General features: G+C 42.0%; 1 protein-coding gene across 1 annotated transcript in view; it reads right to left on the reverse strand.

The window, feature by feature from the left end:
- CPNE9 (copine family member 9) overlaps positions 1-22555 on the reverse strand; it is a 952981-nt gene that overhangs the window by 730521 nt on the left and 199905 nt on the right. The window contains exons 2-3 of the mRNA XM_086939381.1: positions 21450-21490; positions 13932-13978 (exon numbers count right to left, since the gene is read on the reverse strand). Coding sequence (XP_086795507.1) covers positions 13932-13978; positions 21450-21490 — 88 coding nt within the window. The remainder of the gene's footprint in view (positions 1-13931; positions 13979-21449; positions 21491-22555) is intronic.

Below are 22555 nucleotides of genomic sequence, written 5' to 3' on the forward strand. Positions count from 1 at the left end.
GTAAATCTGTTCCAGAGTTTTTTTATTTAACTCCACGGAATTCTGATGAGTTCAAGTCCGTGAGCTTCGCCCACCCCATTGTGATAGACGTCATCCATAGGGGCAGGCAGGTAAAGATTTGTTTTGTGGGTACATTCTATCTCCTCAAATAGATTTTGTGGAATCTGCTTTTAACAAATTATGTCACCATTTAAAAGACAAAAAAACGTTCGGCAACGTTGTGAAGTTTGTTAAGTTAAAGTTTTTTTTAAAAAAAATGTCAGGAAAGAGAAGGCAACATTTTACGACTTCGCCGAACCTAAAAACTAGACGAAGGCTGAAAGAAATCCAAAGGATACATTTAGAATAAGAAGACGATAAACAAAGTGAAGACCAGTCTGAGTGCATTTGAATTTTGTTACAAGTGAGATGAGGCAAAACAACTCCTTTCAGAGCATTTAAGGCTTTGTGGCTTTAACAGATCAATAAAACGCTTTATTTTGCTTGATCTGCCTTCAGGTAAAAACTAGAACGAGCTAACCGTTGTGGTATCGAAAAGCAACCGAGGTGAACGCTGCCGCAGCTCCAGTCTGTCATCGCCAGTTGTTCAAAGCGCTAACAGCGGCCACGGGGCACTAACCGCTGTTAATTGCCCATCTTACCATTAGACACAGCGGAATGTGAGGGCAGATAATGAGGGGAAGGGCAATTAAAACACTGTCTTGCTGAGTCCGTCTGCTTCATGTCCCGCCCAGTGAACCCTGAATGCAGCCCCCGACAGTACCTACTGCAGCACCCAAGCAATCTGATTGGCTGAGCCTCTCTCAAGCTTCCAGGAATGATGTTAATTGTAGCTACCCAAAAGAATAGAGGGGAGAACATATGGCTGTTGATATGTGGTAAAGACGGGGTAAGTACGTGGACGTCCGTTTACCAAAATGCCTGGGGTAGCGGAAGTGACATCACATGTCATTTAACCCCAATACATCACTGGAAGTGATGTCACATGACTTTTGACCTGCTGTCACCTTCTCACTTTCTATCTTTTTGTTATCCTCTCTCACTGGATGCTGTCTCTTCCTCGCCTCCTGTCTGTTCCTCTGTCTCACCTGTGCCTTTCCCACTGACCTTACACTGTCTCACCTCTTCCCCTCTGTCGCCTCCCAATCACATCTCCCTGTCTCCCACCCTGTCATGATCTACTGTCTGTCTCTTTCTCACCTGTCTGTCTCAATATCACCTCCACAGCTCTCACCACACTCCACCTTGCCCCCCCACAACTGTTTCTTTTCTAACCTGCATCTGTCTTCGAAAGGTCAGAGGGGTAGATGTATCAACATACCCTTTTGCGATTTCTAAATAGCGATTTTTAAGGAATCGCTATTTAGAAATCGCAAAATGGGATGTATGAAGAAAATTGCAATTTATTCGCGATTTCTTAATCTTCCTTATTTGCGAATTCGCAAATTGCGAATTCGCAATTAAGGAATAATTTTCCATTCTTTCCTATGGGCCACGAGGCCCATAGGAATGACTGTGAAATAATTCTCAATTTGCGATTCGCAATTTGCAAATGGCAAATTAAGAATAATTTCAAGGGTGCAGGGGTGTCTCAAGAACACCCTGCTGCACCCCTAAAGTTTACATGTTTGTGTATATGGCGCACATCGTCACATGCCACCTTCACAAATGCCAAATTGTGCATTTTTAAAAGAATTTGCAAATTACCACCAACTACAAGTTGGTGGTAATTTGCGATTTCTTAACCTAAATTCGCGATTCCAAAATGCTACATACATAGCATTTAAGGAATCACAAAATTGTGATTCCTTAAATGCTTAAGCAAAATAAGGAATCGCAAATTTTTGCGAATCCTTATTTTGCGAATTTTTTTACATGCAAAAAGACCAATTTGCGATTCGCAAACACCGAAATTCTGTGAATTCTGGCCTTTGCGAATCGCAAACGGCTTGATACATCTAGCCCAGAATGCCGGTTTTGGTGGGTTGTGTGAAGGGAAGGGCTGTAGGATTTCATTTTTTGTAACACATAACATGATGTAAATTTCTGTAAATAAACAGCACACATTCACAGCTGGGAAAGCGAAAAAGAAGCACTTGTTTTGTAATTCTGAAGTGTGAGGGAAACAAAGATTCTAATAGGATGAAGACAAATCAAGACACTTCACTTGGTGATGTACAAATGACAAATATTCACTGAAACCGATTGCCACGCATTGTCATGTGTGTGCAATATCATTTTTTTCAGTAAAACTGTGTGTCAGTGTAAATTTAGTGCCCATTTCAATAAGAAATTTGCTGTCTGTAGATGACAGTGTCTACCACACCATGATTTCACCACATTACAAAAATTGCCCTCCTCGTGTTCATTAAAGTTAGGTGGGTCACAAAAGTTTGTCGTTCTAAAAAGTAAGCCCCGGCGGAGACCTACACTCTGCCCACGGAGTGTGCAGAGATTTGCCTCATCAGTGATCCGCGGAGAACGCGGAGAAGGCAAATCTCTGCACACTCCACAGCAGAGTGGAGTTGGCCAGCCCCCGCCTCCACCTCCCCTATGAACAAGTAATTGTTAATAGGGGAGTAAAGTAATAAATGTGAATGCACGGGCACGCGTGTATGCACAGTTTTTTCAAGGTTTATCCAGAAGATGAGGAAGAGGAGGAGGGGAGCCCGGGGACGCCGCAGTGCTGGTAAGTGGTTTTAATTTACTTTAAGCAATGTAGAATTACTTGTTAATTTAGGGGGGGGGGGTGGAGGCGGTGGGGGAGAGGAGTTTCTTAGCAACTCCATGGACCTCCGCGTGGCCCCGCAATGCCCACTACGCCCAGGGTTACTAAAAAGTAGGTTGTGGTTATAAAATGTTTGGGCAGCACTGCTCTGAACCAGATAAACTCTCTGAGGCCGATTCACAGAACTAACTTAAGACAAAATCCTAAACTTACTACTTTTGGTATTCACAGAAGTTAGGATTTTGTCTTAAGTTTGTCTTAAGACAAACTTAAGACAGACTCAAGACAGACTTAAGGCAAAATCCTAACTTAAGTCTGTCTTAAGCCTGTCTTAAGTCTGTCTTAAGTTTGTCTTAAGTCTGTCTTAAGACAAACTTAAGACAAAATCATAACTTCTGTGAATACCAAAAGTAGTAAGTTTAGGATTTTGTCTTCAGTTAGTTCTGTGAATCGGGCCCCCTGTCTCCCATTCAGTGCTGTCACTTTATCTCCACACTCTTAAGTCCCTTCTTTGTTTCAGCTGTCACTCTCTCGTCTGTCCACCCCCCCACCTCTCTCACCTGTCTCTTTATCGCGCCTCTCGTTCATACCTGTCATTATCTCGCTCTCTGTCGCTCTTCACCAACTCTTTATCATCTGTCGTCTATATCACATCTCTCATACCGTCATCGCTTCTCAACGGTCCCCCCTCTCTCTGAATCTTGGAAACCTCTTTGTCACCTGTCTATGTGCCTATCACTTATCCCTCTTACCTGTCTCACTCTCACACCGTCTGCATTTCTCTCTCAACTGTCACCTCTATCTGTCTACTGAATCCCCTTCTGTCTCTCTCTCTCTCACTTAAACCTCTCAATCTCTCATCTGTCTCTGTAGTATCCTCTTTGTAAACTTCCTTTCATTAATTCTCTTCATAGTCTTTCCCCTCTGCCTCTCTCTCTCAGCTCTATATTTTATTTTTTACTCTCTTCACACGTTCAGGGACAGCAGGAGTCGTATAGATCCCTTTTTACTGGGGTCGGCTCCACCGGCACGTGTTTTCACTTGGCTTAGATCTGACTGGTGCTGAGAGTTGTGATACTCTTCGTGCACATGGTGTGGCTGAGAGGCACAGAACGTCAACGAGTCTCATTAAAAACCTTGTACGACGTCTGCTCTGTTTCTAACCCTCCCTTACACCTATGAGGCCAGGGGTCGCAAGGACATTGGCAGGGGTGGCAATAGGCAAGCCAGGGGTTGCAGGCGCAACCTCTGGCAATTAATCAACAACAGAAGAGTGATCAATAACAAACACCTCAAGAGAATTCTCAAGGGAAAGGAAAAAGTTGAACCTGGTGAGAAGAATAACACAAAAGTTAATAATAAAAAGAACCCTCACTCACCGCCCTGATTCCCATCAGAAGCGGCCGCTCCCTCACGCTGCTCCCAGCTCCACTCAACCCACCATCTGGTATCGTAGCGCTACACCGTTTGACTCGATCTTGCCTGCCTGAACACTAGAAGATATCCCAGCGCTAGTCTAACTGTTTAGATTAAATATCTGCTAAAGTGCATTATACCGCTAAAATACCCGTTTGACTCATTAGTGCCAATTGAATTTCAATCGTAGCGCTAGACTGCCATAGAGCGCGATTTTAGAATATTTTAATTGCATAGTCCTGTTTAGATCGTCTGTGCCTGTGCCACTTGCATTGCGCCCACTGGGTCTTTACCCCAATCCTGCTTCGGTGTTTGGCTTGCAGCCATTTTTGTTGTTGTTGTTGTGCCCCCATGGCCGGATATCCTCCACGCACCCGCCTCCCAGCTGCTCCTCCCTCGCCCCTCCCCTCCACTATCCGCATATGACAGATGCCTTTCCGCGCAGCGTTCACGCGCAGCGGGCGCGCCCCATGCGCGCCGAAGGTGCGCCAAAGGTAAGCCCGTCTGCGCCCGTCCGCGCCTGGCCCGCGCCCAGCGCCAGACGCCCTGGTCCACGCAAACCCCACTCCACCCGCATAACGTATGACGCCGCCACCCTTCTAGCCCTTAACCCCGGACGCACACCGCAATGCTACGAAGCTGCCCCAGGACGTACCCATGGTCACTTCACCTGCCACTCCTGCAAATTTACCAGCATCAAGACCCATACCAAATCCACTAACCCCAAAAACAGCTCCGACTCCAACCACCTGAAGTGCATCCTGCTAAACACCCGCTCGGTCCACAGACACGCCTCTGAACTCTGGGATCTACTGGACACTACATCACCGGACGTGGCCTTCCTTACTGAAACATGGATGAATGCATCATCAACACCCAACATCGCCATAGCCATCCCGGACAACTATAAGATCATCCGAAAAGACCCCACCGTCCGAACAGGAGGAGGCATCGCCATCGTCCATAAGAACACCATCAAAATCACTACCAGCTCCGACGATATCCTTACAACCGCCGAACACCTCCACTTCCAGATCCACACCGACCCTAGGACCACACTCAGAGGCACCCTCATCTACAGGCCTCCAGGAACCCGTAAACAATTCAGCGAAGACATCACTGACTTCATCAGTCCACATGCCCTCGCCTCCGAGAACTACATTCTACTAGGAGACCTCAACTTCCACCTGGAAAAGAAAAACGACAGCAACACCACCACCCTTCTTGACAACCTGGCCAATCTCGGCCTCAAACAACTTGTTGACACCCCCACCCATGTAGCCGGACATACGTTCGACCCAATATTCACCTCCAGCAAACACATCTCCTTTGATCACACCACAGCTCTTCATTGGACGGACCACAGTTGTGTTCACTTCAGCTACAAAACCACCTCGACCCAAACCCCTCACAACCGATTCCCCGAAGAAAATGGAACAAAATCACCACCGACCAACTCCTCACATCGCTCAACCAAAACCCACCCGCCCTCTCTGCGGACCCAAACCAAGCGGCCATCAAATTCAAACAATGGATCACTCACAGCGCTGACGAATTAGCACCCTTGAAAAACCATCACACCAAACAAGACAGCAAAAAGGCCCCCTGGTTCAACGATGACCTTAAGAAATCCAAGAAGCTATGCCGTACTCTCGAGAAAACAAGGAGAAAAAACCCAACCACCGACAACATGACCACCTTCAAGGCAGCCACCCGCAAACACCACCAACTGATTCGATCCACCAAGAAATCAGCATTCAAGAATCGACTCGACAACAACGCCCATAACAGCAAGGAACTATTCAACATCGTCAAAGAATTCACCAACCCCACCGCAGCCTCAAACAACATCACTCCCTCCCAAGACCTCTGCGATTTGTTATCCTCCTTCTTCTACAACAAAATTGCAGACATACATAACAGTTTCGAAAACAGCTCCAACGAACAATCCTCTCCACCCCCCTCAGAACCTAAACCGCCCTCTAACAACCTCAGCGCCTGGAACCCAATCACCACTGAAGACACCATCCGCCTAATGAACTCCATCCATTCTGGCTCGCCAACCGACCCATGCCCCCACCACATCTTCAACAAAGCTGACTCCATCATCGCACCCCATCTCCGTGATGTCATCAACTGCTCCTTCAACTCTGCTACCTTCCCAGAAAGCTGGAAACATGCCGAAGTCAGCGCCCTCCTGAAGAAACCCACTGCAGACCCCTCTGAACTTAAAAACTACCGCCCCATATCCCTCCTCCCATTCCCGGCCAAAGTCATTGAGAAAGCTGTCAATAGCCAACTCGTCGCCTTCCTCGAATCCAATAACTCCCTCGATCCCTCACAGTCCGGCTTTCGAGCCAAACACAGCACCAAAACCGCCCTCATCGCAGCAACAGACAACATCCGAACACTACTGGACAACGGAGAAACAGTAGCCCTCATTCTACTCGACCTCTCCGCCGCCTTCGACACTGTCTGTCACAGCACCCTCATACAACGCCTCAGCAACATCGGCATAAAAGGAAAAGCCTTGGACTGGATCATCTCGTTCCTAGCTGGGAGAACTCAGAGAGTCCAACTTCCCCCGTTCAAATCAGAGGCCACCGAAGTCATCTGCGGTGTACCACAAGGATCATCACTCAGTCCCACCCTCTTCAACGCTTACATGAGTCCACTCGCTTCCATCACGCGTCATCACAACCTTAACATCATCTCCTACGCTGACGACACCCAGCTGATCCTTTCCCTCACCAAAGACCCAAACACCGCCAAAACCAATCTTCAGGAAGGCATGAAAGAAGTAGCCGTATGGATGAAAAACAGCCGCCTAAAACTTAACTCAGACAAAACGGAAGTGCTCATCCTAGGATCATCCCCCTCTGCCTGGGACGACTCGTGGTGGCCTTCGGATCTGGGCTCAGCACCCATACCCACAGACCACGCACGTAACCGTGGCTTCATCCTAGACTCCTCACTCTCGATGACCAGACAAGTCAACGCCGTCTCATCCTCCTGCTTCAACGTACTTCGTATGCTCAAAAAAATCTTTCATTGGATCCCCGCCGAAACAAGAAAGACCGTCACCCATGCACTGGTTACGAGTCGACTAGACTACGGAAACACCCTCTACGCCGGAATTACAGCCAAATTACAGAAAAAACTCCAACGCATCCAAAACGCATCAGTGAGACTCATTTTGGACATCCCTCGCCAAGATCACAATACCGGCCACCTGAAAGACCTCCACTGGCTTCCCGTCAACAAGAGAATAGCATTCCGTCTCCTCACCCACGCACACAAGGCCCTCTACAAACTAGGGCCCGAATGCCTCAACACTCGACTATCGTTCTACACACTCACCCGCCAACTAAGATCCTCCAATCAAGGCCTCGCCGCAGTTCCGCGCATCCAAAGATCCACGATGGGAGGTAGATCCTTCTCCTACTTGGCGGCCAAGACCTGGAACTCACTCCCCACTCGCCTCCGCCTTACTCAAAACCACATCTCCTTCAGAAAAGAACTTAAAACCTGGCTATTCGACAAATAATGAACCCCTTCCCAAGCGCCTTGAGACCCTCTGGGTGAGTAGTGCGCTATATAAATTCTTGAACTTGAACTTGAACCAGCCTAGTGGTGACATGCTTCATCACTGGGTTCCCACTGGAAGGACCGAATGTCCTCCCAGTGTGCTTCCACGCCTGTTTACAGCGGAGCTGGTTCTTTTGTGTGTTGTTATAGTGAAAAACCCAATTGTGATAAGTGCGTGCAATTTTTTTTTTTTAAATGCGTAGTTGTGACTGCCAACTACTTTATTAATAGTCCAACCCGCATTAGTAAAAACAAGTGGTGGTGGGACTTCTAAATGGGTTTCTTTATTTGAAAACCCTTAGTCCTATGTAAATTTGGTCAAATTTGGTCAACATGTTTCAGCTTTTAGAGACAAAATTGCTCAGCATTCGTCAGGACCATGAGTGATATCCACCGGCGGTGTGCACGCGCTAAGGTGCACCCAACCGTGAGGAAATTTGTGTAAAAAACGAAAAAATAAATAATACCAGAAGTGAATATTGCACATGATACCCTTTCTACGCGAGATTAATTCAAGGGCAACATTTCCAAATCTTATCCATCACCAGCAGACACCCATATTCATGCAAGGTGCTCTGAATGCTGAAGAGTGACTGAGAAACGTATGTCATTTGTTAACATTATCGTTTTAGAAACAAACAGGGAGATGCATCAAAGGAAATACCGGGAGCAAACGGGCAGATTCTCAGAATCTGGCCGTTTGCTCCCAGGATTTTTGTATTTGGGATGCATCATCCCAAATGCAGAAATCGCAATTTAAGGAATCTCTAAATTGCGATTCCTTAAATTGCTCTTGCATTTAAGGAATCCCAAAATGAGATTCCTTAAATGCAATGCATGAAACCCCAAAAAATAGCGATTTTGCTAATAGGGGGAGAAAATTACCATGAAGTTGAACTTTGTGGTAATTTGCTAAAACTTTGAAAAATTCACTTTTGTGCATTTTCCAAAGTTACATGTTGTGCACACACATGCCCTTAGGGCATGTGTGTGTGTAACATTTGTGCACAGGTCCATTTCAGGGGTGCAACAGGGTGACCTTTGGACACCCTGGCACCCTTGAAATAGCGGAACATTAGCTATTCGGTAATAGCTAATCGCTAATAAGGAATGGCTTTCCCATTCATTCCTATGGGCCTAAAGGCCCATAGGAATGAATGGGAAAGCCATTCCTTATTAGCGATTAGCTATTACCGAATCGCAAATAAGGAATCTGTAGGAATCGCTAATAACATTGCGATTCCTACATGCATCCCGTTTTGCGAGTCTTTAATAGCGATTCCTTAAAATTCGCTATTAAGGACTCGCAAAACATAACTTTGATGCATCTGCCAGAAAGCTGTTTATTCCGAATTCGGTTACTCTGTTTTCAAAAAGGACTATGATTGTCATCAGATATATGTCCCAAGTTGCGTGATGTTCGGAAAATTCAGTGCAACCGAACCGTGCAACAATGACGTGTTTCTTACGCTAGTGCACGTTAATTTAAAACTATGATGTTAAACATTACGGAAGTTATGTAAAATCTGTTGTATTTATGTTAAAATAAAGAATGGAAGAAAGAAAAAGAGGGTCTCTCCGTGGACTTACAAATTGTACTCGATTTTCAAGTGACATGGGCGGATACGGCAGGGGTTATCTTCACGCCGTACAATCTATAAAATGATCGGTAAAGGCAATATTAATATCTCCCCGTAGCGTCAATGGGGCTGTTAATACCTTCTGTCTCAATTCTAAAGTCAATTACAAGAGAGAGTGGAGCCCACTTCAATTATACACTTACGTTATAGCCGGGGCTCCCCTCCGGCAACCTAGTCATTCACTTCCGCCGCCCGAATGTACTCAGAGCCATTACCCAATAGTTTGAAATAATGCTGATCGCGGGTCATGTGACGCAGGGCACGTGACTCGCGTGTCATTGCGTATATTTCTACCTTTCTGTTGTTTAAAGGAACAGGAGATTACTTATGAAGTACGAGCGTTCACATAGCTTTATTGCACCGCTCGGCAAAGCCTCACTACGAACAACCGAGGCTTATTCAAAAAAAGGATTTTTGAGTTTATACTTATATTTATGCTTGTCCGCACTATGCAATCATTGCAAACGGCTCCATGCACAGTGCAAGCGGGCACTTCTTTCCTTTCTGCTGCTCGAGTCGATTTTTACTCAAGCGGCAGCTTTCTCAATGCAAACAGGAAGTTTCTTAATGCGAGCGAGCGCGAGCATATGCAACCACTCACAATGATAAACCTGACCCCCCCGTGTTGAAAAATCTTGCCAAGAGGCTTATTTTCCGTGCTCGTGCTCACCAACTTGATGTTGACGATCGCGAACAAGGAAAAATCTCATCAGTTGGTTGATTTTCCTCGCTCATGCTAGCCAACTTGATGTTGGTGAACGCGAGCAGAGTTTTTCTGAACTCCGCGAGCTTTGCGTAACGCGGAGTGAGGAAAACTCCGCTAACTCTATGAGTGGAGCGGAGTACAACGCCCACGCTTAGATCTGAGTAAAACTGACGATAGACATGTTTCTGCTGATTACAGAAGCACAAATGATGTGGTGAAATGAACTGGGTGCAGGAACAGAAGTTGTCGAAAAAGTGAATTGCTTTGAAGGAGTAAAATATGACTGTGGTACAAAGCTTTGGATGAAAAATGACAAATTGCCCTTTTGACCCAAGCCCCACATGGTTAATCTGAATAGATGCGTGACTGACTCCCTACATTTTACAGTGTAGTGATGTTGAATGACCAATCTGTGCCTAGTGTAGTGATGCCTGTATGAAGGCTGTAGATCTGTGGCCTTCTTTACAAGACTATGGCCGGAAAGGAGTCGTCACCTACAGTTCACTTCCATAGTTTCAGGTGGGCTCCAAAAGAGACCACAACATCCTATTTAGGAATATGTTTTTTTATTTTTTTTCTCCAATTTACAAATGTAGAATAAAAGTAAATCGATTCCAAAAGTACTTGTTACAGTAGAAATGAGAAAAAAAGGACAAATGAATTTGTATAACTATAAATCATATGTGCATGCACCATAGTTCATAAAGTGAAGTGTATTCAAAACCTTGTATTTTTGAGTTTCTCAAGGACTCATTTAATATTTTCCACTTTTGGTGCACATTTCATCATGAGGCCCAAAATCATGCTGTTGAGCTTTACCATTGTCCATTGTTTAAACTACTTCCTGTTCATTTTATGTCATGCTATGTTATGGGTATTTGTAGAGCACACAACTCATCCGGAGGGTGTCATGTTACTGAACAGCAGCGTGGGCCGAGCCAGGGTCAAGACTAGGTGAAAAGCCAGGTCTTCAGTTTCTTGCAGAATTGAAGAATTGGGAAGGTGGCTCTGGTGTGCAGGGGTAGGTCATGCCAGCCTTTGTGAGCATGGTAGGAGAAGGCATTACCCCCAGATCTGGTTCTGAGGAATCCAGGGGATGTGTGCAAGTAGGAGTCCGGCTGAGCGGAGGTGTCGGGTAGATATGTGAAGTTTGATGACATTGTTGAGGCAGGTGAGACCAATGTTCTGCAAGGCTTCATATGTGTGCGTGTGGAGTTTGACGAGTGCCCACTTGTGGATGGGGGGCCAGTGGGGATCTTCGAGGTGCGGGGGTAAGTCTGAGTGTGAGCCTTGCCTTTGAGTTATGTACGGTCTGGAGGCTTCTGCTCAATTGTGTGCTGATTACTATGTAGAGTTTATTGCTTGCTGGTGATGAGGGCCTGGGTGATGGTTGTGCAAGTGTTGAAGGGAAGCCGCTTGAAAATATTCTTGAGCATCTTGAGTGTTTGGAAACAGGAGGCGAAGCTGCGTTTACTTGGCTTGTCGTAGTGAGCTGAGTGTTGACTATTATTGTGAGGTTCTTCACGTGGATGGTTGGGTTGGGTGTGGGTCAGTGTTCGGCAGGTCAACAGGTGGAATTCAAGAGCGCGGTGCTACAGGACATGGATACCTATAAATTAAAAAGATATCTCTGACTAGACATTTATATGAACATAATGTGGTAATAACGGTGCCAAACTGTGTCTGGTACTAACACTCAAACCATCCCCTGTGGAGTTCAGGCTTTGACCTCCTGACCCCGCTGACCTCCAAGGGCTCCTTTCCAGTTTCCAGGCTAGGGGAGGCCCCGGCAGTGACCCCACTGACACTGTTCTGTGATTGGGGGAGATTCTGACATGGTCCAGCTCTAGTTCAGATCAGTACTGCACAACACACATGTCCATCACCTGGCGCGTGCAACCATATGACTCAATCAGTGGTCCCTACGTGTCGATGCCACCCCTGCAGCACCATATTCCCATATTCCAGCCAGCTCCGACCGTATCCTAACACTCAAACAGTTACAGCGTGTCGATGAGCGACATAACATCAAATCAGGAAGATGAGCCATCGATGTGGTCTATTTCATGACCCTCCCACCCCCTTGTGTCTCGTTTCTACAGCTTGACCATAAATAGTGCTTACAGCCACACAGCGCCACTTCTAGAGGCGTTCTAATGTAAGTGCTATGAATGAAAGAGTGAATGAATGTATCGCCTTCCAGCTCTCACTTCCAGAAGAGTTCCGCCTGACCACCTTGAATCGATGAGTGTATGAATTAATACCTAGTCTGAAGGATAAAACTCAACTTCTTTCTCAGTTACCGGCATTAGATCCAATGAAATAGTTGTTAGCATGATGTACCTATATATATTTCCCCCATATATGTCATATACGTGTATCGTTCTATATGCTTTCTATGTAAACACGAGTATTGTAGTGTGTCAGTACATTAGGCCTAGGGTCCGTGCAGATGCCATTTTGTTGGCCCTGTTCTGTGTTGAGCCAAAGTCAAGTGTTCCTTTCTCTACAGACAGGAGCCTTTTCTCTCTGAGTTATAGAGTAGCAGCTGAAGGTGGACTGTCTCTCCCTCTGTCTGAAGGCCCAAGGTTACATCTGGGTTTGAATGCGATAAAGCACATTCCTGAAGGCGCCATGCCTGTACTCCCGTGTGCTGGGGCGAGGGGAGTCAACCTCTTTGACCTTACTATAATGAATAGAGTTATTCTGAGCCAATTCTGTGTGCCTAATATGGTCTTTCCTTGAGGCCACTAGAAGCCCTCTGTAGTTTTCCATTTGGGGTGATCGCATGTGTATTCGAAAAGTATATATGATATGTCTTGATTGTAAGCCAGCAGTCTTCTCTGCGCACCTCGAGTGATGAGGTTCGGGAGAGGCTCCTCTATACAGAGCATTCTGTTTATTAAACAATTGAACTTTCTTCACTGCCAACTGATGGATTATTTACTCGATTAATATATTAGTCGAGCTGGGGGTAAGTACAGCTCTATAGGTGATTTATTTTGAAATACGTCAAGTCACCTTTAAGGTCTAATACCCTCACAGGTGACAAGCCACGCTCTACAAATCCACATTACATTCCATTCCATACATTACATTACATACATTACATCAAACTTATTAGCTCTGGCCAAAAGAAGCATTCTGCTGAGAAATTTGGTTGGTTTGAAACAAAAATAAATGACTGTCAGTCAGCTGCTCTGCAATGGACCATCACTAACATCTTTTATCATTTAGATACTGCCTGGGAGAAGGTTTCAAAAGGGAAGGAACTCCAAATATTCTTCAAAACCCCAACCCCAATTTCTAAACATCACACTGTGGATACTTTTACACGTTAGTAAGGCCGGCCTGACCACAATAGTATGTTTGGCAATCATGCATTTGATTGAATTTTTTAACAGAAAACAGAATTTACCTGCAATGTTTAATTAAGTTTAGACTCATTTCAACATTGCCAATTTAATAGAATAATTGTGAAAAATTCTGAGGAATACCTCAATTACTTTTTTTTCACTGGGGGAGGGCGCAGCCTTAAATGGTTTGAAGACCACTGCATCAGAGCCTCCTCCTCAATTCTTGAATTCTGCAACAAACAGAAGACCCGGGTCTTCACCTTACCCCAGCCCTGTCCCAGCCCCCACAACTCCTGCTTCAGCACCGGGCTGTCCCCAAGGGTGCGCTCTGCACTTTACAAATACACATAGTGCAACTGATGCAACTATCCTGAGCTCGAATCTAATCCATTTGACATTGTTCAAAGGGAAAGTAAGAGTCAGGGATGTCTGGTACCATGTGATGGCCAAACCCCCATGCACTAGTGAACATGAGATCACAAGCGGCGTGCACTCACCTCGCTCCACTCCTTGTTCCCGATCCCCTGGGCATACAGAACCACCACTGCAAGCAGAAGGGAAGCATCTCAGGTTAAGAAGCTCTTGTGAGAAACACAAGACATGACCATCTAAATTCAGACTACCACATGAACCAGGGGCTCCGGCTCAGGGCGAAAGGTAGCGAAATCCCAATCCAATCTAATTTTGCTTGTAATTAGATTTATAACAAAATAACAGAAACTATGCAAAATGTCTATTTACCAAAGAGTACACTTGCAAAACAAAATCTGTCAATTCATGCAATGAGATAATAATATTGAATTTAATAATTAATTACATTTAACAATCCCAGCACACATTTCATAGTGTTAGTATTAACATCATGCAACGTTTAAAACTTCAAAGACAAAATTGGAAAACTCCTCAAAGTTAGTGAAAGTTGTGGAGTTTCCAAATGTCATATTTTTGTTCATAGACTAAGGAGAAACAGCATAAATAATTCCTGGACTTTGGAGAATGTGCTTTAAATAGATATTTTTGTACTAAGGTGAAAGATCACAAGCCTTTGGGCTTTAGAGAACGTGTTGTGTATGTGTTATGTATGTACTGAAAGAAACTGCACTAATCTCCGGACTTTAGAAACAGTTCTCTGCTGGTATTCTACTAGGAAAAACTGCACTAATCTCTGGACTTTAGAAAAAGTTCTCTGCTGGTATTATACTAGGAAAAACTGCACTAAACTCTGGACTTTAGAAAAAGTTATCTACAGGTGTTATTTATGTACTAAAGATGAACAGCACTAATCTCTGGATTTAAGACAATGTGCTCTATAGGTGTTACTTATGTAAGAAAGACGAACCACACTAATCTCTGAATTTAAGAGAACGAGCTCTACAGTTGTTAATTATGTACTTATGATGAAAAGCACTAATCTTACATGTAGGACAAAGTGCTCCATAGGTGATACTTATGTATTAAAGATAAACAGCATTAATCTCTGAATTTGGGGAACATCCTTTACAATGCAACTTTTACAATGAAGTACCTTTACAACGCAACCAATACAACGCAACTTTTACAACGTCTTGCGCTGGGGGGCGCTGTAGGATAGGGTATAATTTCCAACACCTTCCCTACTATCCACGGGGACTGGAGTTGGAATAGTAAATTAAACTATTCACAATCCAGCGCCCCCCAACGCAAGTCGCAACGACTTGCGTTGTAAAACTTGCTTCGTAAAGGCATGCGTTGTAATAGCATGCGTTGTAACGTCATACATCCCTGAATTTACGACAATGTGTTCTATGGATGTTACTTATGTACTAAAGATGAACAACACCAATCTCTGAATGTAAGACAATGTGCTCTATGGGTGTTACTTATGTACTAAAGATGAACCGCAATGATCTCTAAATTTAAGACCATGTTCTCTGCAGGTGTTATTTATGTACTAAAGAGGAACAGCACTGATCTCTGAATTTAAGGCAGTGTGCTCTATTGGTGTTACTTATGTACTAAGAGCGAACAGCACTAATCAGAATTTAAGACAATGCACTCTATAGATTTTACCTATATACTAAAGATGAACAGAACTATTTCTGAATTTAAGACAATCTGCTCTATAGGTGGAACAGCACTAATCTTGAATTTATGACAATGTGATCTATGGGTGTTACATATGTACTAAAAATGAACAGCACTGATCTCTGAATTGAAGACAATGTTCTCTAGAGGTGTTACTTATGTACTAAAGAGGAACAGCACTAATCTCTGAATTTAAGACAATGTGTTCTATGGATGTCACTTATGTACTAAAGATGAACAGCACTGATCAGAATTTAAGACTATGTGCTCTACAGGTGTTACTTATGTACTAAAGAGGAACAGCACTAATATCTAAATTTAAGACAATGTACTCTATAGATTGTACCCATATACTAAAGATGAACAGCACTATCTCTGAATTTAATACAATCTGCTCAATAGGTGTTCTTTAGGTACTACAGATGAACAGCATTAATTTCTGAATTTAAGACAATGTGCTCTATAGGTGTTACTTATGCACTAAAGAGGAACAGCACTGATCTCTGAACTGTAGACAATGTGTTCTATGGATGTTACGTATGTACTAAAGATAAACAGCACTGATCTCTGAATTTAAGACAATACTCTATAGATTTTACCCATATACTAACGATGAACAGCACTGATCTCTGAATTTTAGACAATGTGCTCTATAGGTGTTACTTATATACTAAAGATGAACAGCACTGATCTCTGAATTTAAGACAATGTTCTCTACAGGTGTTACTTATGTACTAAAGGGGAAGAGCACTGATCTATGAATTTAAGACAATGTACTCTATAGATTTTACCTATATACTAGAGATGAACAGAACTATTTCTAAATTTAAGACAATCTGCTCTATAGGTGTTATTTATATAATAAGGAGGAACAGCACCAATCTTGAATTTATGACAATGTGATATATGGGTGTTACATATGTACTAAAAATGAACAGCACTGATCTCTGAATTGAAGACAATGTTCTCTAGAGGTGTTACTTATGTACTAAAGATGAACAGCACTGATTTCTGAATTTAAGACAATGTGTTCTATGGATGTTACTTATGTACTAAAGATGAACAGCAATGATCTCTGAATTTAAGGCAATGTTCTCTATAGGTGTTACTAATGTACTAAAGGTGAACAGCACTAATCAGAATTTAAGACAATGTTCTCTATAGGTGTTACCCATGTACTAAAGAGGAACAGCACTAATATCTAAATTTAAGACAATGTACTTTATAGATTTTACCCATATACTAAAGATGAACAGCACTATCTCTGAATTTAAGACAATCTGCTCTATAGGTGTTACTTATGTACTAAAGATGAACCGCATTGACATCTGAATTTAAGACAATGTGCTCTGTAGGTGTCACTTACGTACTAAAGAGGAACAGCACTGATCTCTGAACTGTAGACAATGTATTCTATGCATGTTACGTATGTACTAAAGATAAACAGCACTGATCTCTGAATTTAAGACAATGTGATCTATAGGTGTTACTTATGTACTAAAAAGGAAGAGCACTGATCTATGAATTTAAGACAATGTGTTCTATGGATGTTACTTATATACTAAAGATGAACCGCATTGATATCTGAATTTAAGACAAAGTGTTCTATGGATGTTACTTATGTACTAAAGATGAACAGCACTGACCTCTGAACTGTAGACAATGTGTTCTATGCATGTTACGTATGTACTAAAGATGAACAGCACTATCTCTGAATTTAAGACAATCTGCTCTATAGGTGTTACTTATGTACTAAAGATGAACCGCATTGACATCTGAATTTAAGACAATGTGCTCTGTAGGTGTCACTTACGTACTAAAGAGGAACAGCACTGATCTCTGAACTGTAGACAATGTATTCTATGCATGTTACGTATGTACTAAAGATAAACAGCACTGATCTCTGAATTTAAGACAATGTGATCTATAGGTGTTACTTATGTACTAAAAAGGAAGAGCACTGATCTATGAATTTAAGACAATGTGTTCTATGGATGTTACTTATGTACTAAAGATGAACCGCATTGATATCTGAATTTAAGACAATGTGCTCTGTAGGTGTTACTTACGTACTAAAGAGGAACAGCACTGATCTCTGAACTGTAGACAATGTGTTCTATGCATGTTACGTTTGTACTAAAGATAAACAGCACTGATCTCTGAATTTAAGACAATACTCTATGGATTTTACCCATATACTAAAGATGAACAGCACTGATCTCTGAATTTTAGACAATGTGCTCTATAGGTGTTACTTATATACTAAAGATGAACAGCACTGATCTCTGAATTTAAGACAATGTGATCTATAGGTGTTACTTATGTACTAAAAAGGAAGAGCACTGATCTATGAATTTAAGACAATGTGTTCTATGGATGTTACTTATGTACTAAAGATGAACCGCATTGATATCTGAATTTAAGACAAAGTGTTCTATGGATGTTACTTATGTACTAAAGATGAACAGCACTGATCTCTGAATTTTAGACAATGTGTTCTATGGATATTACTTATGTACTAAAGATGAACCGCATTGATATCTGAATTTAATTTATTTTATTTATTTTTAATAATTTAAAACACTTATAAAGCGCAGCTGTCACCTGGCAGGTATCCTGGCGCTGAAAGCTTACTCCTGAGCTACCTCAGAGATAGGAAACAAGCTGTATCCCTCCCCCCTTTTCAATCTGCTTTCTCCCCAGTCCCTCACGGTGTACCCCAGGGTTCTTCTATCAGTCCGATCCTTTTCAATGTTTACTTAAAACCATTGGTTACTCTAATTAAAACCCACAGAATGAAAACAGTAAACTATGCGGATGACACCCAGCTCATTCTTTCATGGGAGGGGGAAGACTCAATCCCCATGGAAGCTTTTCACGATTGCCTAAGAGACACTATCTCTGAATTTAAGACAATGTGCTATATAGGTGTTATTTACATACTAAAGATGAACAGCATTAATTTCTGAATTTAAGACAATGTGATCTATAGGTGTTACTTATGTACTAAAAAGGAAGAGCACTGATCTATGAATTTAAGACAATGTGTTCTATGGATGTTACTTATGTACTAAAGATGAACCGCATTGATATCTGAATTTAAGACAAAGTGTTCTATGGATGTTACTTATGTACTAAAGATGAACAGCACTGATCTCTGAATTTAAGACAATGTACTCTATAGATTTTACCTATATACTAAAGAGGAACAGCACTGATCTCTGAACAGAAGACAACGTGTTCTATGGATGCTGCGTATGTACTAAAGATGAACCGCATTGATATCTGAATTTAAGACAAAGTGTTCTATGGATGTTACTTATGTACTAAAGATGAACAGTACTGATCTCTGAATCTAAGACAATGTACTCTATAGGGGTTACTTATGTACTAAAGATGAACAGCACTGACCTCTGAATTTAAGACAATGTACTCTGTAGATTTTACCAATATAGTAAAGATGAACAGAACTATCTCTGAATTTAAGACAATGTGCTATATAGGTGTTATTTACATACTAAAGATGAACAGCATTAATTTCTGAATTTAAGACAATGTGCTCTATAGGTGTTACCTATGTACTAAAGAGGAACAGAACTGATCTCTGAACTGAAGACAATGTGTTCTATGGATGTTACGTATGTACTAAAGATGAACAGCACTGATCTCTGAATTTAAGACAATGCTCTCTATAGGTTTTACTTATGTTCTAAAGAGTAACAGCACTAATTTCTGAATTTAAGACAATGTGTTCTATGGATGTTACTTATGCACTAAAGAGGAACAGCACTGATCTCTGAATTTAAGACAATGTGTTCTATGGATGTTACTTATGCACTAAAGAGGAACAGCACTGATCTCTGAATTTAAGACAATGTGCTCTATAGGTATTACGTATGTACTAAAGATGAACAGCACTGATCTCTGAATTTAAGACAAAGTGTTCTATGGATGTTACTTATGTACTAAAGATGAACCACATTGATATCTGAATTTAAGACAACGTGTTCTATGGATGTTACTTATATACTAAAGATGAACAACACTGATCTCTGAATTTAAGACAATGTTCTCTATAGGTTTTTCACTATGTACTAAAGAGGAACAACACTAATCTCTGAATTTAAGACAATGTACTCTATAGATTTTACCTGTATACTAAAGATGAACAGAACTATCTCTGAATTTAAGACAATGTGCTATATAGGTGTTATTTACGTACAAAAGATGAACAGCAATAACTTCTGAATTTAAGACAATGTGCTCTATAAGTGTTACTTATGTACTAAAGATGAACAGCACTGATTTCTGAATTTGAGACAATGTGCTCTATGGATGTTACTTATGTACTAAAGATGAACAGCACTGATGTCTGAATTTAAGACAATGTGCTCTATAGGTGTTACTTATATAAAAAAGAGGAACATAAATTATCTTGAACTTATGGCAATGTGCTCTATGGATGTTGCTTATGTACTTAAGAGGAGCAGCACCGATCTCTGAATATAAGACGAAGGGCCCGATTCACAGAACTAACTTAAGACAAAATCCTAAACTTACTACTTTTGGTATTCACAGAAGTTAGGATTTTGTCTTAAGTTTGTCTTAAGACAGACTTAAGACAAAATCCTAACTTAAGTCTGTCTTAAGTCTGTCTTAAGACAAACTTAAGACAAAATCCTAACTTCTGTGAATAACATAAGTAGTAAGTTTAGGATTTTGTCTTAAGTTAGTTCTGTGAATCAGGCCCGAAGTGCTCTATAGGTGTTACTTATATGATAAAGAGGAACATAAATAATCTTGAACTTATGGCAATGTATTCTATGGATGTTACTTATGTACTAAAGATGAACAGCACTGATCTCTGAATTTAAACAATGCGTTCTATGGATTTTACCTATGTACTAAAGATGGACAGCACTGATCTCAGAATTTTAGACAATGTGCTCTATAGGTGTTACTTATGTACTAAAGAGGAAGAGCACTGATCTCTGAATTTAAGACAATGTGTTCTATGGATGTTACTTATGTACTAAAGATGAACCGCATTGATATCTGAATTTAAGACAAAGTGTTCTATGGATGTTACTTATGCACTAAAGATGAACAGCACCGATCTCTGAATTTTAGACAATGTGCTCTATAGGTGTTACTTATATACTAAAGATGAACAGCACTGATCTCTGAATTTAAGGCAATGTTCTCTATAGGTTTTACTTATGTACTAAAGAGGAACAACACTAATCTCTGAATTTAAGACAATGTACTCTATAGATTTTACCTGTATACTAAAGATGAACAGAACTATCTCTGAATTTAAGACAATGTGCTATATAGGTGTTATTTACATACTAAAGATGAACAGCATTAATTTCTGAATTTAAGACAATGTGCTCTATAGGTGTTACTTATGTACTAAAGATGAACAGCACTGATCTCTGAATTTAAGACAATGTGTTCTATGGATGTTACTTATGTACTAAAGATGAACAGCACTGATCTCTGAATTTAAGACAATGTGCTCTATAGGTGTTGCTTATATCATAAGCGCTAGGATGCTCCTTTCGGAGCGACAGTTGCGCTCTACAAATACATAATACAAATACAAATAAAGAGAAACTTAAATAATCTTGAACTTATGGCAATGTGTTCTATGGATGTTACTTATGTACTAAAGATGAACAGCACTGATCTCTGAATTTAGACAATGTGCTCTATGGGTGTTACTTATGTACTAAAGATGAACAGCACTGATCTCTGAATTTAGACAATGTTCTCTATGGGTGTTACTTGTGTACTAAAGATGAACAGCATTAAGAGATTAATTGAGTTTGTATGCAAGCCGCATGCTTTTCCAGTTCCTCAGTTTAAGAGCTGTGTGGCTTAGACTACTGATAGTGTAAGTGAGTTCACAGACACGACACACACAAGTTCCACAGCAGATCACGTACCAGGGTCAGATTTGGAGAAGGTGTCCATATCCAACAGGTTCCTGAGATGAACCGCGATGCAGGCAGAAGTGAGGCCGCGCCATGTGGAAATGAGAAAAGAATAAAAAATCAAAGTTAGATCAAAATAACATGACTTCTGGCTTCAGGCGAGGCAGTTCAACTGCAATACAATCTCAAAAGCACATTGGATTTAAGCTCTGCCATCCGATATACAGAGGAAAGCATGATCCCGGGCTTGATAACGTGTTGGCAATCTTCACGAATCCGCTCACAATGGCGGAAGGCAAATGTCATTTCGTCTCTACGGCGAATGATACACAATCGACTCAGGCTCAGTTATCGCACACTGATCTTCTGTCTTAGAGATGGATTTAGGCTTTGTATTCAAGCGCAGTATCCCTTAACTCTCAGCTGGGAACTGAGTATCAGAAATAAATTTAATGTTCCTACATTATTATGATATTTTCAGAGGCGGAATGTTTGTAGTGAAACTGGGAATTACCTCTGAGGCTGGTCTCTCTGAAGGACTCCGGGGCTGGGACAGGGGCAGTCCCATGTTAGGCTTTTGGCATGCCACTCACCCTGTGCCAGTGATGTGAGCTGGTTGAGATACCTCCCATTATCTGTAATGACCAATCAGCATCTCTGGGAAGGTGGCCTCTGACCTTTCACCTACTCTCTTCAAGTCTCTGTCACTTCTAAAGACCAGGAGGAATCTATTGAAGTGGACATAGACAAGAGGGAGGCCGACCTTTGGAGGTGTCCACTATGACATGGATCCCCTCCTCCCCCTCCCTTCCCCACCCCTTGTGTGGTCATGCACAACTCTGTGGTAGCCTTGGCCACTTGAAGCCCTAAATGCAAGAGGTAGTTTGCTTTCCAACTTTCCACCTCGACCGATGAGATGCTCTTGAGCCTAATGCCAGGCAAGGATAACGAATGCAGAGATAGCATCCTTTTGAGAAACTCAGCGAGGGTCTTCTAACAATTCCTACTGAGAAGGGTGAGGGAGGGGTTAGGCTTAGGTTCCCATTGGCCGAAGAGGTAAAATAGGGCTATTTAAGCTCAGGGCTCATGTCATCTCAGCCCGGGCGTCTAGGTTAATG

This window comes from Lissotriton vulgaris, chromosome 9 (genome assembly GCF_964263255.1).
Source record: "Lissotriton vulgaris chromosome 9, aLisVul1.2, whole genome shotgun sequence".
In the NCBI taxonomy this organism is placed as follows: Eukaryota; Metazoa; Chordata; class Amphibia; order Caudata; family Salamandridae; genus Lissotriton; species Lissotriton vulgaris.